A 27,060-nucleotide genomic window follows, 5' to 3' on the forward strand; every position below is an offset into this window, starting at 1 on the left:
AGGTATACTCGTTGTAAAAGTTTAAAAGGTAAGTGATAGTACCCTACCCTACACTACACTACCCGCTAATGTAGAACCAATGCACAATCCACCCTCGACACAGTCCTTTTCCTATATTTACACTACCCAGCACGACCCCCAACACTACCATAAACCACTTTTCTAACCCTACACAAACACTACAACACTACCTTAATACACTACCCCTGCACGACCAAACACATCACTACCCTACACTACACAAACACTACAATACTACCCTGAACCCTAAAACACTACCCCCAGCATGACCCTACACTACACAAATACTACAATACTACCCTGAACCCTAAAACACTACCCCCAGCATGACCTTACCCTACACAAACACTACAAAACTACCCTAAAACACTACCCCCAGCATGACACTACAACACTACCCTAAACCCTATAACACTACCCCCAGCACGACCCTACACTACACAACCACCACAACACTACACAATAAAATCAATACCCCAGCACGACCCCCCCCACCTCTAAAAATTAACCCAAACCCCCTTACCTCTCTCTCGTCGTGGTTCCACTCTCCTCCTGGTTCCATCTTCATGAATTCTGTTTTCTTTTTCACAACGCGAGTGCATTTACCATACATGCCTTTACAACGTAATTCGTTGTAAAGGCATGCGCGGTAAATGCACACGCGTTGCGAAAAAATGCGGAGTGATGGCATGCGGGGGTCAAAGACCTCGCGGAGTAATGGTATGCGGACTCAAAGTCCGCGGAAAAAAAGATTCGGAATAAACGTAGATTACAGTGTATATTATATATAGATATATTTTTTTAACATTCATAAACTGTTTAAAACAGTCAGTCAATGAATGATGTCATCAGTGGTGTCACTGAGCATGTCATGAGTGATGTAATATGTGAGGTCAGAAACACTGCACTAGAAGTGCTGAATTCCTCTGGTTTTGTACGAGTGAAATGTCAGCCTAACTATAACATCTCTGTAACCTTTGGTTTTTTCAGTGAATTTCTGAGGTTTTATTTAATTTCATTTCCGACCTATAACACCCCTGCAATAACTGGTAAATTTCAGTGCTTTTGTTACTGAAATTTTCACCTTGCTAGAACATTACTTTAACCTTTGTTTTTTCAGTGAATTTACATATTTATATACAAAATACATACTCAATGAAAACAACAAAGGTTAAATTGATGTTCTAGTTAGCTGAAAATGTCAGTTAAAACGTGCAGTCCTAAATGCACACATCCACTGAAAATCACCAGTTATCGTTATCTCAAGTAACTATAACACGTGCCCTAATGTAACTGAAGCCCCCGTCATGCACAGTTTTGTCTTCCATTTCATTGCAAATGTTGGGGTGATATGATAAATAATGTCTCCTGGAACTGACTAGAAGAAACCTCTGCTGAGGAGAAGGAACCTGAAGAAACTGAGGAGAGACTATTCCCAAGCTGAAGTGCTGCGGGGGGGATTGGCCTGCAGTGGTTGCCTGGCTGCCTAGAGAGGAGAAAGGACTTTGTGGATTTTACCTTTGCTTTCAACTTGTGCTAAAAAGATCTCCAAGGGCTTGGAAGAGAGCTTGCCCCCTGACCGAAGTCCCAGGACCAGTGGACTTTATCAGCCTTTGTGAATTGCTGCTGTTCCAGTGGCTACAGAGGCAGGGAGCTGTGACCGACTCTCACGACCGGCCCGGTGTCCTGTTGGCACCGCACTGAGCAACGTCATCCTAGAACAACGCAAGCTCTGCGCTCAGAAACTCCGTCTCGACGGTGTCAACGAACCGTAGCCTGCATCGTGACAGGAAGGACACCGCAAAGTCCAACGCCTCACTACACCAACTCGAACTGGTCTGACCGACGCGTCACCACTGCTGACTTCAAGTCCTGTGACCGCACCAGACTTGGGCACGGCCTCGCACACTTCGCAACGCACCGTCCGACTCGCACCGCTGTCCGGACTGACCGACACCAGCTCCCGAACTCCGGCTCGAACGCCGGAACGTAAAGCTGGAAGCACCACAACGAGCAACGTCCGCCCCGAACAACGCCAGCTATGAGCTCACCGACGCTGTCAACGAGCCATAGCCTGCACCGCGACGGAAGGGACACCGTGACCTGCAACGCTTTCTTTTGGTACCCCGTGACAACCCCCGGAACCGGCTCGCACATCTGTGCCGGCCGCCTCAAGGAAAAGGTACTGTGTTTGAGTCTGTCGACATTTTAGTGGGCCCGGACCATCGCGGTCCGCTGGATTTGTTAGACTCTGTTTTTTCAGCATGCCGTATCCTGAGGTCTACCCCAGCAGACTGCCCCTTGTGCGACTGGGAGTTTGACGGACCCCGACGAGGAGGGGCCTCCAGTAGCTGACCCCCCTGTCGTTGGTGGGTCCTCTGCACACCCCGACCTCCTGGGACCCTCGGTGAGGGTGGATGGGATCTGGCCTGAGGGGGCTTGCTCGCTAGCGTCCACTGAGCAGGGGGAGATACTCTCTGCACCCTCTACATCCCTCGAGACCGGCGTGGGCCGGCTGAGAGTAGTCTCTACACCCCTCCTTATCCAGTGTATCTAGCATGGCAAGTGCAGCGAAGAAGGCGGACATCTCCTTCCAGAACGTCAAGTGCTCCATATTCAAATGATTTGGCGCCTGCCACCCTCGCACGACGACAACTCCTGAGGCCCATCACCTCCAAGCTGAGAGATGAATACATCTGCTATCGCTGGTCGTTCCCCTTCGGCTTGGCCTTTGAATACAAGAGTAAAATGACCAAAGAGGCAGCAATGGAGCTAAGGTGAGCGAGGGGTGGTAGTGACCACTATCTAATCAACCCACAATGACAATCTCTGAGCATACTCCTGATCCCCATCCTGACAGCGGAGTCCGAGCACTATGTCTGACGCCCCCCGGTGGAACTGCTCTGTTCAACTATTGAAGGGATCGGCCTTGGTTCATCCCCGGACCATCACCTACCCAGCCGTACTTTGGGCACAGTTTTTCTCCTCATCTCCCTGTCTTGCCCACCCCATCGCATTTCTGTGACTCTGCTTTTTCCTTGTCTCCTATCTATCCCTATTCAACATTCTTTTGTTCTTTGTCTACTTCCTTGCTCCTATCCCCTCTCACCTGAGTCTTTCCCCTTGCCCGCTTCACCGCCTAGCCCCATGTCCTTTTGTGCCCTTTGACTAGGCACTCCTTCTCCCCTTTTTGGGGAAAGATCCAAGATATATACGCTGGAGTCTCAGCATACCCGCTGAGAGAGTCCACAGCGCCAAGGGAGCCACTCATAATTGAGGTATTGTATGGCACCCCTTGCCAAAGCACTCCCTCTCCCCTTTTTGGGGAAGGATCCAGTAAAGTAGGCCTTGGCGTCTCAGAGACCCCTCTGAGAGAGTCCACTGCGCTTAGGGAGCCTCTCACAACAGAGATGGGGAAATGATACCACTCCCCCTGGGATCACAGCTTCTGGACTTGCAGCTTTGACTTGCCTACCGGTTTGTGTCCCTGTCACCCTCCCCCTCCTCTTGCCATGCTGTGTCTCTAACCCTCCCCTCCTCTTTCCCTCCTCCACTCTGTCTACTTCCCCTACTCTTACCCCCCACTCCCCGGAATATCTCCCCTTGCTTTTTCCCCTACCTATATGTTCCTTTTTTTTTGTTTTTTGTCTCAACCTAACTAAAATTGCCATGCTCTAATAACTGTGTAACCTTTGTAAAGATGTAACCTGCAATGTATTGTCTGATACCCATGTAAAGTGCTCTGATACCTCCGGGTCTAGCCAGCGCTATATAAAACCTTTTAAATAAATCAAATAAAATGTCATGAGTGACGTAATATATGGGGTACTTAGCAGTGCATGGTGAGGGGGGGTTTCTGCGCATGAAAATGAATGAATCCGGTATGTTTCCACTATCAGGATGTCTCCCAGTGCAGACACATTGTGCAAGCTAGGTAAATACTCTTGTTCTTTGTTGATAGGCAGCAGTTATGGGAAGAAGGCCTAGTGATATGTGGGCTGGTGCAGCTACTAGATACAAATCTTCTGGGTAGATACTGACCAACGAGGAGCCAATCAAAATGCTGCATTTTTGTAGTGTATAGCTCTCTGATTCACAATATTCTCTAGTAGTATTTAAAGTTATAACTATGTTTAGAAACCATTACAGCCGTCCCATTTTAACTGGAATAACTATCAGAAGGAAAAAACCACGCAATTCACATATTTAATAAAATCCTTTTCGTGGGCATTCCAACTCTACGTCCTTGATAAATCACATCCTTATTCATCTTCCACTGCCAAGGGCAAGCCTATCATAAAGACTCTAAAATGTATTTAATGAGGCCCATGGAGAGTGCATCGTGAAGAGATCACTCTCCACTAATACAAAAAGTTGTTTACTACCAATTCATTTACTTCTAAGGAGAGTAATAATTACGCAATAAACTGGAGTTGAATTTACTCCTTAGCAATAGGGCTGTATTCACTATTGTTAGGCTACATTTTCTTCATGTAAGAAGGGTCAGTTCATTTCGTAAACTTTATTCAGATAAACATTGTATCCATAAAAGTACAGCATAATAAAATGTGACAAAAGCAGAGTAACAATAAATGCTAATAAAGATGTACAATTTATAAGACACAATATCACAAGTTTTAGATGGAAAATCCATTATCGATAAATATGTCGCTAAAATATAAAAACCAATCTATCCAACAATTATAAGCTTATCCATACATGACTAAAAACTCAAGGGTTGAGCATTGTCTTACGTGCCCGAGTAGCAATTCTCAGAAATGTACTTGTGCGAAAAACCAGCTCTTCATCGGTCAGGGCAAGCATACCTAAATAGGCAGAATCCAAACTAATGGGCCTGCTACTATTAAAGAAAGGGTGAAGGAGCCCTTTAATATATTTCATGTAATATTTGCAGAAAAACAAAAAGTGTAGGGTTGATTGGCCACTCACCCCATCACATGGACAGGGTACTGAATCGAGTTTCGGGTGGTAGCCAAGGGGAAAACACAATGCAAATTTTACTGTCCCTGCTCTCAAGCGGAATTGGAGGCTCCTTTCCCAGTAGCTCAAAGGTAAAGTAAGATAATTTGGTAAGGGGTAGCAGTGCAGGTCAAGAGACATATAACTGGAAACAGAGAATTTCTTCGATTCCAGCGAGATTCTTTCTGTGCTATATGACGGATAAAGGGCGCTTCTGAGGTTTTTTTTGTGCAGAGTTTCGGCTTCACTGAAATTCAAGAAAATACAGCCGTTATTGACGCTGCATAAACTCTGATACACTCTAGATTGCCAAGGAATATCCATCCCTTCACACACTTCAAACAATCAATAATAACGTCTCTAGTTAAGAGTCGCTGCCTGATTCTGCCAGACCGATAACCAAAAAAGGGCCGGTCGGGCACATATAAAATCAGTTACGTTTTCAAATGTAATTCTTTGTGGCAAATGTATTGTGGGGTGGAGATTGGGACACCCGGCAGTTTCCTACAGAACCTGTTTTCTTCCTGCTGAATGCAGGAACTATTTACAGTACCCCAAATCTTGGCTCCATAAGTGGCCACTTGAACACATTGTAGTTTAAAAAAAATGTAAATAGCTAAAATGGCACCTGTATTCTTTAGGCGGGGAAAACTAAAAATTGAATTAATGGTCTTTGAGACCTTGCTCCTGAAATGGGTGAGATGCTCAGTCCAGGAGCTGTTTGCAGCAAAAACCACCCCAAGATTGGGGAATTTAGAGGTGCTTAACAATTTTTGACTGCCAACAACCATGGAGCTAAGCTGGCGATTCCAAGGGCCACAGGATATTAGAAATGATTTATTAAAATTAACACTTCGGTCCAAACTTTCCATGTATTTAACAAGACTGTACTAGAATGCGCAGAGAATTTGGGGTGCGGCATATAAGAACCCCATCATCTGCGTATAAAAGCACAGGGAGGGGTTTCCCATGAATCATAGGAACATCCTGGGTCATAGATACTAGTCATTTATTCAATCTGTTAATATAGATGATGAAAAGAAGGGGCCAAGACACACCCCTGCCTGATCCCCCTTCCAACCTTAATGGGTCCTGAAACCTCTCCACCTCTGCCAATCCTCACCTGTGCCTGAAGATCTTTATGAAGATATGCCGGAAAATGGACTAGAGGCTCATCCAGTCCATAGGCCAACCGGATAGCCCACAGCTTTGACCTATTAACAAAGTCAAATGCTGAGGACAAATCCATGAAGGCCAAATAGCCTGGAGAGTTCCGTGCGATGGTATATTTCCCAATTACAAGGCTAAGGTTGAGACATTGTTCATTAGTCCCAACCTTGCTATGAAAGCCTAGCTGTCAGGGCTCTTAAATGCTACATTCCTCTGACCATTCCAGGATCTTATTATATATCTGCCCAATATTTTAAGGGTGTTGTCGATCAATGAAATAGGTCTATAATTACTGGGCTGCGACTTAGTCCCCTTTTTAAATATTGGGACAATAATACTCTTTGCCCAGGTATCAGGTAGCAAAGCATACATTAAATTATTAAAAACATTCAGAAGGAGCGGGGCCCCAAAATCCTGTTTTCATTCATATAAGATCAATTGGTAGCCCATTAGGGCCAGGGGCCTTATTCCCAATGCTCTGGTGAATAGCTTCTTCTACGTCAAAAAGGGTTATCTGAATACTGGTAAATGGACCATGTTCATACTGGTCGGTCTCCGATGGGGGAGTAGCGTACATTTTAGAGAAGTGAGTTTCCCAGAATTGACTAGAAATAGTGCAGCTAATGGGGGTTAATAGCTGTCCCATGGATCGTAGATCCCTTACAGCAGACCAAAATGTTTTACCATTTTTATTAGTTTCAGCCTGTGATAGGGTTTCCCAACGATCATTTAAAAGTACTTCTTTCCGGTTATTAACTGCTATATTGTACTTCTGCCTAACCAGTTTCTCATCTGAATTACACCTAGGTTTAACTGAAAATACCCTACGCAAATTCTTATTAGCCAGTGAAAATTCATCGTCAAACCAATTATGGCCCTGCTTTTTCAGAGAGGCAGGCTTCGACAAAAGAGATTTAATAGTCAAACAAAGTTTAGAAAAATCATGGACTACCTCTGGATGTCGCGTTTGAAATGACAAACAAGAATTAATGAGGTGCAAGTTATCCTTCGCTAGTGACTTAAACAGATCACCATTATCAACGCCCCTCCATATTAATCTTAAGTTATCAGTTGACGGCGTTAGATCTCTGGCCCCTCCTTCAGATAAAAACGTGGGTTGTGAAGCCAATATCAATGTTATTTCAATAGGGTTATGATCCCCATGGATAGTAGCAACAACCTCTGCAGTAATTAAGTAATCCATGAGCAGAGGGGCGATAAAAACAAAATCTATTGTAGACAAATGGCCTCTACCTCTGAATGTCGGATGATTATTATTAATCGTGTGTAATGTGCCCATCTGATCCATGACATTAACCAAGTTATGGGAGCTCAAAAAACAGCCAGCTCTACACCCCTACGGGAGGAAGGACCTAAATTATATGTCTCTGCACCAAAGTGCGTATCATTAATTTTTGCATTGAAGTCTCCTCCTAAAATGATCCCAATAGTATTACCCGAACATTGCTGACAGTCTAAATTAGAAATAAAATCGAAAAGCTCAATACAATTCTTGTTGGGGATGGAAAGGAAATAATTGTTATAAAAAATTACCAAATAAAAAGAAACTCTTCTCTTGTAAAGTACAATTTGAAAGTTGCAGCTGTTGGTTGATAGTATCTTAAAACTTCCTCCAGCTGCTACATTAAGCCGATAAAAAGCCCCCCCTCCCCCCCCCCCCCCCCACCTCCCACCCCCCATGGTCGGCCCAATTTGTGGCAAAATGCCTCTACACTGATGCAGTGAAACCCCTCGATATGCAAATCATGTGTAGCCCAAATCTCCTGAAACATTACCATGTCTTGTTCTTTCACTAGGCACAGCCAATCCTGGTCATCAAGCTTGGACTGTAACCCTGCTACGTTCCAGCTAAGAATGTTCAAATCTGCTCCACTGTTAACTCTGGTTAGAGATTGCTTGTCATTATCATTATCGGTTGTTACTATGGTTGCAGAAGAATCCTCCAAATAGTGCTGCTGATGCTGCTGAACAACCATCAAAGGTAGTGGTCAATCCTGTTGGTCTAAACTAGAAAGTGCATTGAACCTATTGGTTGACAAAGGCAGGACGTGGGCATTCCTAAAGGGTTTAGGAGATGGCTTATAAAAATAACCCAAGGGGAGCACACTGATACAGGTATTTTGTGTGGAGGGTTGCTCGAAGACCTTCAAAAAAACGGCGAACCGTATGGGGTCTACGGAAATTGAGGACAATGCAATCGCCATTTATGTTCTTAGCAGAATGACCAACCCACCCTACTGTTCTGACCATAAGAATATCATTCATATTGGAAGAGTGGAACCCCCTATGTTTACAAAGCCAATCTACGGACTTATTACACAAATCTGCCCAGGACTTCCTTTGATCCCCAACTAAATTGGGAACCCCATGCAAACACATAAGACAGGAGGCAGGGTGTAAACTTAGCACGTAGGTATTTGGTCTCGAGCAGGCGTCCTAGGGCAACTGAGAATATCCGTGCTTAGACTTATATCACTTGCAGGGGCACTAGGTCGTAACTGAGTAAGACGACTTCTTCCTAAAGCTGGGTTTGAATTGTTTGTGTTTTCTCGGGGGACATCCTGTCTTTCCCTTTGTTCACTATTAAAATGTAACCCTGAAAATACATTTGTGTTACTGAGATTTGTATGCGGAATAACGGGAGTAATATCTTTGATGCAAGTCAGAGCTAGGAAATGACTCTAGCCCAAATGTGTTACCCGTAGAAGATGAAGGTATTCCAACCCGCCAATGTTTTGAACCAAGTTCACATTCCTGCCCGTTAAGTTAGCCATTTCAGAGTTCAAACATTCCAATTTTCCCCACATTAGATTGAAATTAATATCAATTACACTCTTAATGTCATCCAAGGCATTTTCGATAAGTGTTGATGTGGGGGAGGCAACAACATCTCCCGCAATACCTATATTATTGTCATTATGTGCAAGGTTGGAAGAGGCATCAGTCTGTGTGCCTACTGAAACAGTGGGAATAGCCACCTGATTTGTTGCTTTATTAGCTGTTTCACAACCTTTGAGATTTTTAGACTTAGTCATCCCTACATTTCTCTTTCTTTTTACAGGTTGTGTTTTCACTTTAGCGTTCTGTTGTGGACATGCCGCCCGTGCTCTAGTGTTGATGCCTGGTGCACCCGGGACGTCCGTATCAAGTGCTCCCAGACTTGGCGATGATGAATCTAAGGGAACGGAGCATACTTCCATTGGCAGTGATTTTTGAGGGGTTTAACGTGTTGCACTATAGGTGATCAAGCCGCCTATTGATAGACAGGAATGTAATGTTACAGGGTCCAAGGATAGGCGTCGCTCTGTCAATTCACTTTCGTGGGTCAGCGGGGACTCTGCCCTCACGATAAAAGCGCCTATTGTCCCGGCTACTCCTTTGCGTTTACTCATCATTCCAAGAACTCAAAATGATCCAATTATGACACCGCAAGATGGCACACTGTCAAACAATGTATAACAATTGAATTCGTATTACCTTAAAACACAAACGTAAGGATTGTACCTTATGATGATGTCTGAGGGCTGGCCCAGCCTCCTCCGGCCCCTGACTGGCACAGACGAGCCTGCCCTTGGCCCGGGCTTCGCCTGGTGCCGCCCGCATGCGTCCCGCGCTAGAGACCCTACGCGGCTTTTATGCCGTGTTGCCCAGGGCCTGATAGACTGGGGCTGCTGGGAGTTGTAGTCCAGATATGGGCTGCCGTTCCCCTCACGACGTGGAAGCAAGATGGCAAGGTGCGGGATTCTCCAGTGTCAGCCATTCACCTCACGGCGGGATATGCAAAGATGCAGCCATTCAACTCACGGCACCAGCAATAAGGTAAGCGCGTCCCCTGTGCCTCTTTTGGCAGCTGTCTTACTGGGTGTAGTAACTAAGTCCAGCCGAGTTGAGGTATTCAAGAAGTATTTATTGAGAGATGTCCTGTAGTCCAGATCAAACCCCACCAGGAGCAGCCAGCAGGCAGCTCAGCCCCATCATAACTGTGGCTTATCTTCAATCAGCACCCAACATTCCATGGTGCATCACAGTGCAGAGGCATTCTACTAGAAGGCTTGAAGTAGGTAAAGGCATGCATAGGAATATGCAACAGGTAGAATACAACATACCTCTTTTTCTTCCAAAATAAAACAATGATTAAAGAAGTATAGAAACTAAAAGAAGGAGAAAGCGTACTGATCAATACCCGCTGAGACATCCACTGGCCAGACAGATGTGGCAGAAGGCACCGCACAGCATGAGACGTAGAAAATGTAGAAAAGGGAAGAACGAATAAAGATCAGAAAATTTTCTTTTCTAGAAATACCTAAAATGAAGAATACATAAAGTGAAGCAATAAGATTAGAAGAGTAATACCGAAAGTTACTAACATATAAATAGGTACTCTTCTTCTCTTCTCCATACACACGAAAAAGAGAATAGAAAGATTCATCCAAGAATTACTCCAGACACATCCTTCTTCAGGAAAAGTATGAAAGGAGATAGGTATTGAATAAATAAGAATAGTAAATAGAGAAGCAGAAGAAAGTATAACAAGAGATCTTTCATACTACCCTGAAGACATAGTAATTAAAAATATAAAGTGTACTGAGTAATTAAGAGTGAAACACTCATATAAATACAACCTCGTAAAAGGTCACACTTTGAAAACTTGAAAAATTGAGAAATTGAACGATTGAAAGTGACCATTTGAAAATACGTGAGTACGTCGATAAGTACAACACGATGTAGTCCCAACCTGGGAATACTACTGGTATGCATGCACATTGATAAGTAGAAATTGATATACATCCCCAAAACAGGAATACTGTATGCATGCATTAGATAATTGTACATATGAATGTACATTGATAATGAACATAAAGAGATAATTGAGTAATCAAATTTTGAAATCTTTGCCAGGCAATACTGCATAAATTGAAATTGAATAATATTGCACTAATGGAAAATGTTGAGAAAATAGAGTAATAGAACTTTTGAAAATGTGCAACTTTGAAAATGTGCACCCTGGTCAATATCGAGCAGAAGTCACATGAGGAATGTATAACTAATGTCAAACATGTTCATCATTGATATAGATTGAAATGGTACGTATGCAAATCTGCAAAAGTTAATAATTGAGAAATTGTAACATCAAAATGTATAACAGTACCAAGCCAAATGTAAATAGAGAAACAGACATAAATACAATTTGTAATACAATTTGATTTGAAGAGATAACCACGTATGATAACCAAGATGAAAATTAAATCAAGGTAATAAAAATAGTGAATGCCAATTGTTATTGTGAGAACCTTGTGTGTAATTTCATACAAAGCTGAGTTTGATAAAATTACTTCAATTAAAATTACGGAATGAACACATGAACATATGTATTGCAAGGAATATTGTTTCCTTGAGAAAATGCGGTAGTGAAAAGTAACCGCTAGATGGCAGTGTTGAAACACATAAAGTACTGTACTTGAAGAAACAGCAGATCGATGTCATGAGGAAAGTGCTCAAGAAGAGCGATTTCAGTACCTGTGGAAGATTTAATACTAATCTCTGATGGTCTTGAGAAAAATTGATGTATAAACAGGAAGGCATGCCTGAGATCTGTGGAAAACCTGGCTAGAAAAATAGTGAAAGCGTGCCTATCGCTGTAGATAATGCTGATGTGAAATAGGCAAATCCAAAATAAAGCGTGCCTATCGCTGTAATGAGGATAATGAAATGACGAAGGGAGATGAAAAAAAGAAGACTGCACATGAGATGATCAATCAAAAATGGCTGCACGTCGACGTGAGAGGTGCCGGGTGGCTCTCGGTGTCAGCGTGCTTCAAGGAGATTCAGAGGTGGTAGAAAGGCTGGCTGACTCACATCATAGAGGAGGATGACGGTGACACGGTGAGTCCAGCCGAGTTGAGGTATTCAAGAAGTATTTATTTAGAGATGTCAAGTAGTCCAGATCAAACCCCACCAGGAGCAGCCAGCAGGCAGCTCAGCCCCATCATAACTGTGGCTCATCTTCAATCAGCACCCAACATTCCATGGTGCATCACAGTGCAGAGGCATTCTACTAGAAGGCTTGAAGTAGGTAAAGGCATGCATAGGAATATGCAACAGGTAGAATACAACACTGGGCCAGTACAGAGCGCTGTAAAAAAGTAACAAAACCAACAAATGGCCTAAAAATAGATTTCATGCAAAGAGAAAAGGTTCACGTCCATGGTAAACGGTCACATTGCCTGGGGCTTTGACAATTGTTGTACTGGAGCTAAATGCAAGTCCCGTTTTGTACATTTTTGGCTGTACAAACTTACTAAATATTCTGTACTACTGTGACTGAATAGCCACAGACCTATTGAATGCATACATATTGGAAGATAGTACATGAATGAGCAAGAAGTCGATATCTGCGAATTGTACCACTTTTTCTGTAATTCAGTATTGAAAAGTGCTCTAGAAAAAAGCTGAAGCTATATGTGAAGTAGCCTGTGAAATAAATCTATGCATATTATATTGTATGGCCAGGAGTTTCTTTCCATGATAAACCACTTGTATTGCTTAAATTATCAATTAAAAAGGAATTTGTTTGGTAGGATGTGTTACTTGTGGTACAAAATAAAACCTAACCAAGTATGCAAATGAATACTGCTTTTGTAATATGGAAACAGGCCTCACAAAAAAAATGAAAATATACAGCATTTTATTTCTGGATTGGCAATTCAATTTCCCATTCCTATTCAGATTATATCAATTTTCATCATTGTTTGGGTAAATGTCACTTTACACCTATAAAACATGTGTTTTTCATGCATTTACCTATATTATTTTTTTGTGTTTGCTCTAACAGGGTTCCCACGGGAGATCAAAAAGAAGTCCATATCAATGAATCTTGCGTCAATCTAAATTACAAATCTCTTCTGCAGTAAGTCACATGACTGATATTATGGGGGGGAATGTGTTTTTAATTTAATTAGCTCATTAACTTATAATACTTAGTTGTGTTTAAGTACAGCCAGTGATAAAGCTGTCTCTGAATTCATAATCAGCTTCAAGAATTCATAATCTGCTTCAATTAACTCATGCATAACCCTATGAGAGTTTGTTTATGTGGTTTGTGGGGTCAAATCCTGGCCTAATGTCCATACTTACCTTAGGAAGGGGCCAGGCAGCAAGATGGGTCTAGAGGTAGTGTTGAGGGGGACCAAAGAGCTAGCAGTATGATGAGTTCAGTAGCTAAAGAATCCAGGTATGCAGCAGTTTTACCCATGAGTCACTTAGACATCAGGAGGAAGCTAAGGAGTGGTGGCACTTGAGAGGCAGTTGAGTATAAGCCATTTCTGTTAAGGAAGGGGGCAAGTGTCCCCAGAGCAATTAACTTTGAGCTCTCACCTTTTTTGGGTTGAAGCCCACGAGAGTGACAGCTTCCTCTTTGCTAAAAACCTGTTGGCGAAATTATGAATGCCTCCCTTGGAATGCATTCTGCCCATTCCTTACCATTGGCTTTGTGTTTTGTAACTCAGTCTCTTGCTTTCTATTTGCTGACTTTATTTGTTTTAGGCTGTCCATCTGAGTTAGTCCTTTCCCTGGAGCATAACTTGTTCACCACCCTTCCTTGTATTCTTCCATGAGTGTTCACTTTTTATATACAGGCCTTTAAAATGTGCTGTGCATTCAAAGACAGATGGCTGACTCGGTCTTCCTGGGAGCCTGGTGTCTCATTTTCGTTTTCTGATTTCGAAGTGCGAGGATTTATGTGACTATTTTACTGGATACTGGGTTTGTCAAAGGAAAGGCTTTTTATAGCACATAACATTTAAATGTCTATAAATGAACTCTGCATATATATCAGATTTAGAAAATCACATATGGAGCACATTTATTTGTAATTCTGAAGTTGTTGAAGCAAATATTTTTATATGATAAAAACATCAATATACTAAGTGATGGCATTTCGCACATTGTTTGTGTGCTGTATAGTGTTATTAGTAAAACTGTATGACTGTGCAAATGTAATAATAATTTCGGTTGAAAATATGATGTCTCTAATGTCCGTGCGCTACCTCGCCATGCATACTCCATACTGCACCACTCCTCTCTACACCACTTAACTTAAAATACTCTACTCTACGTTACAGTACTCAACTCCTCTTTACAGCATGTCATTCCATTAAACTCTACTCTACAAGCCTCTGTTCTGACATACCACTCTACTCTACTCTACTCCACTCCACGCCACTCCACGTCCCTCAATGACATGTCTCTCTCTTAAAACACGTCACTCCAATCTACGCCACTCCACATCACTCCGCTACACTCCACTAGACGACGACTCCTCCACTCTACGATATTCCACTCTAACACGCCACTCTGCACCCCCCCACATCACCCTCCACTACAAAACTAACTTTTTGTCATGCCGAACAGCAACGCTGATGTACAGCATGGCTTAAATTAATTGGCAAAGCCAATAGCTCTTGCATAGGTGAAACATATAGGCTTTGCCAATGCTTTTACTTTCAATTAACATTCCTTACATCAAAAAAAGTGTTTAGCCAAAATACTTTCCCACTCAAATATACTAATTACTTTATCCAGTTTTGAAATGCGTAGCATGGTAAAAACTTAATCTTAATATCAAATGTTATCACAAAGGAATGGAAAAAATATGAATTCTTAAACTTAAGCAATGGGGAATCGGACTATTGACACTCCCATAGGGTTTTATTTCCAGAAATCCCTGAAACATATTTTAAATAGAATACCATAGGTGGGGATTGATACCAGCTACTCAACCCTGCATTCTTAATATTTGAGGCAACAAAGTTTTAGCAATATTCTCCTCAGTGCCTAGACACCATGAAGAGCCTTATTACAAGATTGGTGGTCTTCCAATGGGACCGCCAAGCCCATGGTTAGCCCGCCTGCAGGATTATGACTTGAATCCAGGACATTCGGGTGGTGTGGCGGTGTCACAGCAGTGGTCTGTTAGGCTCATAGGAGCGTCCAACAAGCAGACCACCGCTGTGAAAGTGCCTACTGCACATTCCTGCACGGTGTGGCATGCACCATGTAGTGCATGCCACACCGTGCAGGAAACAGATTCCAGAGGGGAAACATGCCCCCCTGCACTCACCACAGGCCAAGTTCTGCTGAGGCCATGTTAGGGCCCCCTTACCTGCATGTCTGCCACTCTTTTCATGGCAGGGTGCCCGCCATGAAAAGGGCAGTTGATAGAATCCAAAGCAGGCTACCACTGCAGTGAGAGCATTGATTCCCGCTGAGGGGGGCGGTCTCGTAGCGGTCCCACTACCACACTCCTAATACAGCAAGCAGACCCGTCATGGTGGTTGGACCGCCACCGCGAGTACAGCAGTCCCAGGATTGCCATACTCTTAATGAGCCCCTATATATCTCTGACCTTTTGGACTACCACCGGCTCAAAAAATTCATGGGACCATCTTCCTGACAACTCTTCCACTGATTTAGTCCCTCAACTATAGAAAACATGTAAGCATAACATATTGTAAACACATTATATAAAAGCCCAGTCTTTAATCGTTAATGGGTATCTATTTATGCAACAGAAATCACAGTACTTAATTGACAATAATACACTATTTCATTACCCAGCAATAAACTCCATCATTGCATCTCGTATTTAATGCACTATTGTTTACAGAGTACTGTATTCATTTATTTTTATCATAATCTAAGCTCTAATCTAAGGCAATTCTTTCAAAAATGTATTTTACCGTCTCATTTTTAGCCCAGTTGTAACTCCCCCAATCCCTTCCACAATATGTGAGTCCCCACTGCGATGCGCGTGAAATACACTTCGATTTATAGCCTACAGAGTAGTAAGTTAGGCTAGTACTTTGATAAATGGATGTACCCCGGTTTTGTGGGACTGCCTTTCTTTAATCCAAAAGAAACATGTGCCTTTTATTTAAATAGTGACTTCTACTGAAGCCTCCACCTTACTTTTGCAGAAAACACCTACATGTGAAGATGTCAAAGTGCACAACTCTCCACCCCTTTTTAGGATCGATATTGCCCCCACCCATCTGTTTATTGATTTATTGCACATGTTGTGCTAGTAAGTTAGGGGAGTATCTTAATGAGTGGATGAAATGTGTGTACAACACTGGGACCGCGTGCTTAAGTGGTGGTGTATTGGCTCCCCTTTTCATCCTTAGGAGAAAAGAACATTTCCATTCAGTTGATGCTGAGTGACAATTCACTATAAATGTCACCCTATTTCACTGTGTGGGCGCAGCGCTGAGTGGTCACACTGATCTCTGCTGAAGTGATGTGAGGTGTTGAGTGTGGTGCCTAAGAGGCACAGTATGACCTTTTATCGAAAACTATCTCGGGAATATGACATTTTGTGGAAAAATTGTTAATGTGCCTGCTGCTGAGAGCCGTGCAGTACCTGTAGGTCATAGCGATTTTGGAAAGACTAAACCCGTCCTTTGTCTCCATCTGTGATAAAATGAGTATTCATCGGTAGCAGTAAAAACTATTTTTGCTTAAAGGGCTACCAGATAGAAACTATGTAGCGTGATATTATGCAAACGTATGCAAATAGCTCAAGCTGCAACAACAGATGTGGTAATGGGGGGCAAGCTACGTCAACGGCATTGGGACAGATGGCAGCAACAGTGGACACTGAAGGAGGCAAGTTACAGCAACAAAAAACAGGGCAAGCTGCAACAGCGACAGGAGGAGACTAGTTACAACAACAAAAAGAATGACAAGCTACAACAACAGTGCATGAAAAGAAGTACCTCAGTCACAGTGTGAACCGAAGAAAGATACCAACAAACGAATGATCTAGCACTTGGTCCGTGATCCATCGAAGAAAGAGGCACAAAGAGGAAGTGAACAGGAAGTGAACATGCCAGTCACTGACGAATTGAAGCAAGGAAATTAAGGTGACAAAGAAGCCAACCATTGGTAAGTAATGAGTGAGCTAAATGCCCCTTTTTCTTTTTTTCTTTTTTTAAAGAAACAATATATCATGAAGCAACACCACATGCGTGCTGCCTGCAGACAAGGCCTAAAGAGCCTATATGACATGACCGACCATGTAATTTTGTATGCATGTGCACTATGCATGTGTGTGCTTTAAAATTGAGGCAGGGTTTGTTTTTTTACCAATGTGATTTGGATCAGTAAATAAAAAAAAATGTGATAAAGAACAGATTTTTTTTTTAAAATGTTATAGCGGTTGGGAAGAAGCAATAGAGAAGGAGCCGGTGGAGGAGATGGAACACAGCGGGTGTGGTTGGGGGAATCAACACACAAGGAGCGGTGAAAGTGGAAAAAAGGAAATGGAGAGAGAGAAAGCTGCATGGAGTGCAGGGGTGAAAAGCAAAGCGGCGAGAGAGAGAGCAATGTGGCGCTGTAGGAAAGAAGCACAGAAGGATGAGTGCATCATGGAGGAGGGCGGTGGAGAGAAGCACACAGACGACAGAGAGCAACACAGCATGGATGGTGGAAGAGAAACATACTAGGAGACAACTGGATAACATATGCACTCTTGTAGAGAGCTTGACTGAAAAGAAAAAAAGTCTTTCCTAAAAGTGAGCAGTCGAAGGGACACTAGTAAATTGCCAATTCTCCAGGCGAGACACAGACAGACACAAGACTGACAAGACAGGCCATCGTCTGGGAAGTATATAAATGAGTGACGGTAAGGCTAACCAATGGTAAGCAGTGGGATGGTCTGTAAGTCCCTCTACATTATTGGTAAGCGCCCAATGTGTCTTACACAACCAGACAGCAGCTTGTAGTATCTGAGAGGTTTGGCCTAATAAGCATATCCGAAACAGATTAATTGTGCATTCCTAATGGCGTTCACTAACGGTGACAACACTTAACTCTAACAAAACATAATTTAAGTGTAAGTTAGTCATCTCTTTTGTAAGAACATCACAATTTAGTGCTAATCACATTTCCCTATAAATTAAACAAACACTTTAGTTAACATATTAATCCTGGGTGACTACTTAATAGTACCATCTTCTCTCACAACATAATAATACTCACTTTTATCATGCTCCCCAGGAAGTGACCATCTATGATTAATTATGAATAACAAAATGCTTCCCGCCAAAGTTAAAGCCAACGCTCAAGAAATATTTATCTACTGAGAGCTAAATACCAATTACATGCTGTATGTTGAAGTAATACTACCCAGACTCATGGGGGAATGATAGACAAAGAATGCATAGACTGGCACATGGAGCTCAGATAAAGAGACTCAATACACTAAATAGTGAAATCTCTGTTGTAGTAAAAAGACAGATAGATAGGATATATGAAGAGATTCAGGACAAATGTTGAGGAAAGACATTGAGAAAGACCACATGAAAAAAGGTGGATGTGGGAGAAAGTAGTAATAATCTCTTAAATGGCAAGAAGAAATATGGCCTTTGCTGAGTACAGTCCCGGATTCCAAAGGTGTAAGAATACGCTAAAATGAAGAATACCCTGAGGGAAGATTCTTTCACCACATGTTGGGATCTCAAACAAAGTCTGGGAGCGTTAATCCACTAAGCTGAAAACTCAATAAGAACAGAAGGAGACATTGGTAACCCCAGAAATAGATCTGTGGGAATAACAATTTGCCCCAGATGACGCAGTACAGTTCGTGCATGGAAACTGTAAAATGTGACCACCCAGAAACCACCTAGGGAGTTAAAATACAGTCATCTACGTTTCAAGACCTAAGGCAGATTCAGATTATGGAGGATTTCAGGAAGCATTGCCAAGAGGTGCACTATCAGAATACTAGGACAATAGACTTTTCATATGGTGTAGATAAAGATAAAGTAGTTATTGTGTTTGCCTGAATCAGTAAAGAACCTGCCTTACATAAATAAGTCCCTCTAAGTGCAATCAACCACAATGCTTTAAAATGCACATTAACTAGAGAAAGTGTTCATATTCAGACAGATTACAATTGAATTTATATTCTTAAAATATGTTTCTAAAACGTATATTAACTGTGATTGTGTATTTGAAACAAATAAATGTAACCAATTAGAACCAATTCTTTTACCATAACTTTTGTAACCTGACTATAACCAGGTACAGGTTCAAAGAAACACATTAAGAATAGTCCAGCCATGCCTATTGAGATAAAAAAAAGTCTGACCCATTGTGTTCCTCAACAGTGTTCAAATTTACTTGTTCTGTTTCTGTTTTCTAAAGGTAATTCTACTTTTCGATGGATACTTATTATCGCGGATTCCCCTCTTTTAGAATAACCCCAGGCACCAGACTGGATCTGGTAATTTTCTCAGCTGTGCTTTCTCGCGCCTCACTCTCATGCTTATGTATGTTGGCTTAATTCTGCCCCGAATGTGATGGAGCATAGCTGCATAAAATGCCACTCCTCCGCGATAACATCAGTTCCTTTCTTTCTGTGGATTTGAATGCAGTTGAAGAGCTCCTCATTGATGTTGGACCATCTCTCCTTGCTTAGTCAGGAAGTACTGGCTCTTTTGTCCAAAGGCAGCCATTGAGAGGGTGTCCTCTTCAAAATGAAGTCATGTTTGCCATTCTGACTACTTTCTGATGCCCAAAAAGGATGGAAGCCTCTGTCATATTAGATACATCTCAGCTTTTGCCTGAATAAGGAGAAATTCAAGATGCTCATGTTAACTCAGGTCCTGTCTGCTCTTGATCCAGTAGACTGGATGGTACAGCTGGACTTCCAGGACACCTATTTCCATATCCCCATCCTGCCTGCCCACAGGCGTTATCTGCTGTTTGTGTTGGACCTCAAGCGTTATCTGTTTGTTGTGCTCCCATTTGGCTTTCCCAGTGTCCCTCTGGTGTTCACCAAGGTGATGGCAGTGATTGCAGCACATCTGCGGAATTCTGGGGTTCTAGTCTTTCCCTACATCGATTGGCTATTGAAGGCAGACCCACCCCAGGCTGTAGTATCCCACCTCCCGACTATAGTGGACCTCCTGTACTCTTTGGGGTTCGCTATCAATGTCTCGAAGTCTCACCTGACTGTCTCTTTGATGCTGCCTTGGATTGGAGCTGTTTTGGACACAGTGCAGTTTTGTGCCTATCCTCCCGAACAGTGAGTCCAGGATATTCAGGCTATGATTCTAATGTTTCATCCTCTTGCCTGGATTTTGGTGAGAATGACTCTGAGGCTGTTGAGCCTCCTGGCATCCTGCATCATACTGGTAACACAGGCGTGTTGGCGTATATAGGCTCTGCAGTGGGAACTGATGTTCCAATGAGCACCGAATCACGGAAATGTCTCCGACATGATCCAGATCTCGGAGGGAACTGCAAAAGAGCTGATATTGTCCCTGGTGAACTGCAAATGCGTCAGCAAAAGAATCCTCGTCCTTTTACACCCAGAGTTGACTGTAGTGACAGATGCGTCACTCATGGATTGGGGCGCCATATGGGAGGGATAGAGATCAGAGGACTCTGATCTGTAGTGGAGTCCCAGCTCCACATCAACCTGCTGGAGCTGCAGGCAATTTGACTGGCATTAAACGTAATTCTTCCTCCGGTCAAGGGAAGGCTGGTTTAGGTGTCCACTGACCACACCACTGATGTGTAGTACTGCAACAAACAGAGTGGTGTTGGGTCATGGACCCTGTGTCAAGAGGCCCTGCGTCTCTGGACATGCCTGGAACTCCAGGGCTTTTTTCAGACGGTTCAACAACTTGCGGGCTCTCCAAACTCCAGAGTGGGTGAACTCCACTGTCAATGCTTAGCAGATCACGAATGGCGTCTCCATCCAAAGGTGGTGCAAGGTCTCTTCTGGGATTGTGGACTCTTGTTCGGAGACGCTTTTTGTCTCAAAGTGCCTCTGCTATGCCTTTTTACCGGATTTAGCTCCTCCTCAAAGTTCTCCAGAAGATTTGGAACAACTGGAACCATGTCATTCTTGTAGCTCCGGATTGGGCACGGAGAGTATAGTAGTCTCAAATTCCTGGGTTTGTGTATCGGACCTCCGATCAGGCTTCCCCTTCAGGAGGATCTGCTGGTCTAACACCCTACCCTGTGCTCCCTTCACATTCATGTATGGATGTTGCACAGCTGTCAGTTGACACCCTCTGACCTTTGTCCTGAAATCTGTAATGTTAATATGGTAGCCAGGCGTCCCTCCACCTAGACGGTATACTTCTGCTGTTGGGACAAGTTCGTAACATGGTGTGCATCTAAGAACATTGATTCTCTTTCTGCACCGTTATCCCAAGTTTTACTATTTGTTCTTCCTTTGCCTAACAGGGCTCTGCTAGGGGCCTTTCTTGAGGTGGCCTGACCAACCTTCCTTGTTCAAGTCACCTGTTGTGATTAGATTTCTTAAGGGACTCCAACATCTGTCTTCCCCAAGATATTTTCATCATGCCTCAAGGGGACCTACATTTTAACTTTCCCTATGTGCATATTCTTTGAACCACTGCAATATTGAACACTTTGACTATTAACCATTAAATTTGTTTTTCTGGTGGCCATAACATCAGCCAGGATGGTCAGCAAACCCAGGCATTCTCTGTGAATTCTCCCTGCATCACATTCTACCCAGATAAACTGGTTCTGAGAACCCAGGCCTCCTTCCTTCTGAACGTGCTGTCACCCTTCCATTCAGGCCAAAATATCAAAAATCCTGTTTACTTTGTATTGCCTCACCATTTTTAAGAAAAAGAGACTCCATCGTCTGCACACAAAAAAAGAGTTGATTGATCAAACCAAAGTTCTGATGAACAATCGGCTCTTTGTTGGGTATGTCGGGGAAAAGAAAGCTAGACTGTGCAGAAACCAAATCTTACGATGGAATTTGCTCGCATTTAAATGTACTTCTTATTGGTTAAGAAGCAACCCCCTGAGGGCTTGTGTGCTTATTCCACCAGAGCCAAGGCTGCAACCACTGCGTTAGCTCACTGAGTCCCTGTCCTGGACATCTGTCAGGCAGGAACGTGTGCGTCTTTACACATGTTCACCATGCCCTACTGCCTGGACAGTCAGGTTCGTTGAGAGAAGCCCTTTGCCAGTTCAGTCCTGCAGGACTTTTTGGTGTAGTCTGTTCGCAGAACCATCTCTGGGGAGGTGTTTCCTGGGTATCTATTCTAGGCCAAGGAATCTGCAGCTAGAAGTCTCTAACAGATAAACAAGTCACTTAACTTCAGTAATGCCTAATCTGTTAGATATTCTATGTAGCTGCAGATTCCTTACTGATCCTCCCCGCTCTGCAAACTTATTTCTGCATAGGGTCACCCTACTGAGGTCCGTAGTGATGCACACCAGTCCATCAGAATTATTTGTGGCTCTGCACCTATGGCACGGAAAGGTCACGAAAAGAAACTGATGTCAGAGCGCTTCGGTGGTGCCTATAAAGACACCCCACCTGTGTGCAGTGGTACTGCTCGAAAAGGTACATATCCAGTCTGACATCTGGAGGTAATTCTAAAGTGAAGAATCTTCGCCTAGATAGTTCCCACCAGATAAGGTGTTACCAAAGTTAAGTAACTTGTTCTTCACCACTTTTTGAGGAGGATCTTGTGACTGCAGTGCTTTAAAAATAGAGATTTTCTCTATTCAAATTTGGCAGACTTTAAAGCTGTAGCTTCTTATGCTGATATAGTCAATAAATGAAACATACCTGCATATAGTATTTTCTATGAGTTAAGCCTTCATTTTAAGAAGCTCATTTTTTACAAGATTCCCCTTTGATGTTTGGAAGATGTAAGTAAAAGGCAATGTTTTCCAAAACTCTTTCTTGTAGCCACAGATAAGCCAACAGCCTTGAAACTTTAAAGTATCACCGTAGTCTTTACCATCCAAATTGTCTTGCTGTCTGTTTCTTTCAGGATGCCAGTGATTAACCCATTCCTCTGTCCGGAATATTTGAAACAGACTACTGAAGAAAACAGTAGACGGATGGATTTACCGTATGGAATCCATAATGGAGGTTAGTATGTTCCCCTCTGCCTTTTAACCAGAAAGGGTGGCTTAAATCTGTATTTTACTTAGAATACTTATTTCCAGAGGTGTATATTTCTCATAGCTCTCTTCTCACATTAATTAAAAAAAGATTCATTTTCAGAGACTAACATTTGAGGTGCAGGAGTGAGGGACAAACATTCTACAGTGTTCAGATATTATGACACCAGTGCATTGTGAAAGTGCAGTTGTTGCTTAATTTCTGCAAGTGGTTGCAGATGGTGAGCACCCGCACTCAGTTTTGTGGACCGGGACTTATTTTACATTATCAGGCTTTGACTTTGAGCAAGAGAGAGGAATACAAACGTGTGAGGAAGGTAAAAGACGGGAAAACAATAATAAGAGCAGAACTCCGAAAGAATGAACAACTTGCAAGCGACAGGAACTGTGTGGTGGTGAAAGAAAGAGGCATGAGAAGGAACTCATACCTGGCAGCCTCTGGTAACGCTGGTAGTGGGCTTCTATAATGATCTTGGGCCACTGACCTTTTTTTTTTTTTTAAATTAAGCACTAGGGGTCGTGACTGATAACAGAAAATAAGCATATTAAACCTGTAATTTAATCCTAAACCGGTGGAAATAATTAAGTTGTTCTGCAAAAGATGCAATTCGAAAGCTTTCTAATGAAGCTCATCTGGAAGTCGCGAAATAATGTTGGTTTTAGTGCAACGCCAGGCTGCCAAGTTTCTAAATTGCCTTTGTGTGACAATGTAGTGGCAACTTGTGCTGCTTCAAGTGACACGTTCTTGCGAGCAGAAACAAGGACTCAGGAAGGAGGTTGTATAAGGTATACAATAGGAATGTTAAAAGAACATTCCCTATTAATCAACTTATCATGTATGTTGTATACGTTTAACAAAGCCCTTACTCCTAGAGGGGTTGTTAAAACAATAATTATTATTATTATTGTGGGTTTATATAGCGCTAGGAATCGACTCCCGGAGGAGTATCTCCACGCTTCGACCGCTGGGGAACCCGTCCTGGCTCACCCTGAGAGATGGTCCCTGATTGGTATCTCTAAGGTGCGACCAAGCATCCCCGGCGGTCTGGGGGGGCCATTGTGAAGATGAGGCAAGCTGATGCCCAGAGTTGCCGAGTGTGGTTTCTGACTAGAGTTGGCACCGAGGCGAGAATTATCGAGTCCGCTGACCCTGGTTCACGGCCCTGCCGCGTCGGGAATCGAACCCTGGTCCCGGGCCGTTCTCTGCTTACGGGTCTGCCGCCTCTAACCAGTGAGCCACACTTCTCCACGCTGGGGGGCGTGGCCAAGACTGCAATGTGATCGGACGTGCCACGGGCGAGCTCTGTCGCCCCGTTGCCTGCATTAGCCTATTAAAGCGACATTCGGGGGCTACCGAAAGGAGTACCTGCACAGCTGCTGGTGTCTGGAGCATGGGGCGGCCACTGGCGAGGCAGAACCGGCGAGGGAGACCGGGGAGCACAGACCGGAGGGCTTGGACGTCTTGCCGCCGGGGGGCCCGCCCGCCATCTTGGTCCTGTGACGGGGGACCGGCGCCTGGGTGACTGCGCCTCTGCAGATGCCCTATCCCCTGGCAGCGGCTGGGGATCATGGACTGTGCTGCCTCACCCCGCGGGGTGCCCTCCGGTTACCGGGCTTGAGCCCGTGGATGCCTGGGAGTCGACCTGCAGCCTCCTCGCGGAGCGCGCTCCGGCATTGCATGAGGCCAAAGATGGCGCCGCCCCGTCGTTGTAGCCTAGCCTGACGCCAAGGGCTGCACTGGACCCCCCAAACCAGCGAGAACCTCCTGCGAGACTGCGGGGAGGAGCGGAGCGCCCGGCCTACACCTCCACTCGTCCCTGGGGTGAGAGTCCCTGGAGTGAGCTGCCGCGGAGGGCCGGAGCTGACCAGGATTTGCCTGACTCTAAGATGGCGGCGGTCCCCGAGACCCGCGGTGGTCTGCAGCGTTGCAACTAGCGCTTCAAACACAGCGCTCGAGGCGCCCCTCCGGCCCATCCTGCACGAGGAGGGAGGCCCATTGGACCTGCCCAGGCGACCGAGCTGGGGGTGACAGGGGACCGGCAGAAGCGGAGGCCGGTGAGCCCAGCGAACTTTCCCGCGCCAGAACTTCCCCACCCCCTACCTGCGGACTGGAGCGCCACCGCTGCCTGGCGCTGTTGGACTGCGGCGGGGGCCGCTGCTCGCGCCGCCTGCCGTCCTGAGCCTCCTGGACTGGGCCCTGCCTTGCATCTCGGTCCCCCCGGCCGCTGCGGCCACAGGCATCTGCGCCCCCGGGGCTGGACCGGCCGGACTGGAGCGAGGGAACAGAGCTGCGGCAGACCCGTGAGTACGCCTGCGCTGACTGTGGGGCCCCGGGGTGACCAGCGCCACTCCCTGAGGGCGACGCCATTCCCCGAGGGGCGAGAGGAGTGACACCCGGAGCCTGAGGGGGGGGCTGGTCTGTGCGGCGTGCTGGTGGCGACAGGAGGACCCAGATCTACACCCCACCTTACGGACAGAGCGAGCTTGCACGTGGGGGAGTACTTGGGTGGGGAGTGGAGGACTGGTGGCGCTACTATCCCCACACCCCGGCGACGCCAGCGAGGAGCCGTGCCCGCGACGAGGGACACTACGCTCCGGGTGGACGATAACCCGAGGCAGAGGAGGGGGCAAGGCGGACCCGGCGACGGCATCCAAGGGCACGTCGGTGGTTGCCATGTGGGGCAAAGCAGGGGCGTCGGCCCTAAACGAAGAAACGCCGCCACCTGTCACCGACTCTCCCCCGGTGACCCAGGCCTTCATGTCCTCTTTCATGGCAGACTTAAAATCCGAGATAGGGTCCCTGCGGGCGGAGGTGCATACCTGCGTCAAAGAAATGCGCAAAGATGTCACGGAACTGGGAGACCGGGTCGATGGACTTGAAAAAATTGTCGACACGCGCACTGAGGATGTCGAGCAGTTGTGGCAGAGGGTGGCGGCCCTGGAGGAGCAAAACATCGAGCTCCAGATCAAACAGGAGGACCTTGAGGATAGGGGGCGCCGCAACAACCTCCGAATCCGTGGCGTACCACTCGGAAAGGAAGGGACTGACATCATGGCCTACACGGCTCAGCTCCTGCACGAGGTGCGAGGCCGAGAGGGGGCCTCCCTACCAATTCTGGACGGCGCACATCGAGTCTTCAGCGCGGGAGGCAAGACGGGCCTTCTCCCGGATATAATTACCCGAGTACACTACTTCACGGAGAAGGAGGCTATAATGAAAGCGGCAAGGGACAAGCAGGACCTACAATTCGGAGGGCATAAGATCCAAATCTACCAAGATCTGGCACCTAACACGCTGCATAGAAGGAGAGTCTTCCGCCCTGTGACAGAAAAACTACGGGCTCTCGACATCCCCTATCAGTGGGGGCACCCCTTCGCCCTGATCTTTCGCTGGGGTGACAAGCGCAGAACACTCCGCTCCTACAATGAGGCGGCGCAACTGATTGGACTCTCGGAATCCCCCGAACATAGCCCATCCCACCCCAGGCGACAGGAGAGACCCCCGGCTCGACCGGACTGGACCACGGTGACCCGGCGTCGCCGGACGACCCCGAAGGACGACCTCTCCACATCCCAGGCCAAGCAAGACATCATAGACCACATTCGCTCCCTTGAGAGCGACCGCGAGGAGCACCCCGCGAAACCTCATACACCGTGACCCCCGATTGGCTAGTCTCCACGCTTAGATGACCACCGATCGCCGAGGGAACTGCCACTACAAACACCTGTGCGGGAATGGGAACCTCTGCGACCGTACGCTCACTGATGGGCGTTATGGCGCCACCAGCATTCCTGCAGCTTGCACGAACTCCCGCACCCCGGCAACAAGGGGGAAGCGCATGCTTAGCCCTACATCCTGCCGAATCTCTACAGGGGGACAACTGAACGATAGGCGCG

The 27,060-nt window shown here is 45.1% G+C and overlaps 1 protein-coding gene across 7 annotated transcripts in view; it reads left to right on the plus strand.

Annotated features, from left to right (window-relative positions):
• Positions 1-27,060, plus strand: part of ST3GAL6 (ST3 beta-galactoside alpha-2,3-sialyltransferase 6) — a 635,416-nt gene that overhangs the window by 462,655 nt on the left and 145,701 nt on the right. For all 7 annotated transcript variants that reach the window (XM_078657726.1, XM_078657728.1, XM_078657722.1 and 4 more), the window contains 2 exons: positions 13,025-13,099; positions 23,031-23,131. In XM_078657726.1, the coding sequence (XP_078513852.1) occupies positions 13,025-13,099; positions 23,031-23,131 (176 nt within the window). The remainder of the gene's footprint in view (positions 1-13,024; positions 13,100-23,030; positions 23,132-27,060) is intronic.

Source organism: Lissotriton helveticus, chromosome 8 (assembly GCF_964261635.1).
Source record: "Lissotriton helveticus chromosome 8, aLisHel1.1, whole genome shotgun sequence".
Taxonomy (NCBI): domain Eukaryota; kingdom Metazoa; phylum Chordata; class Amphibia; order Caudata; family Salamandridae; genus Lissotriton; species Lissotriton helveticus.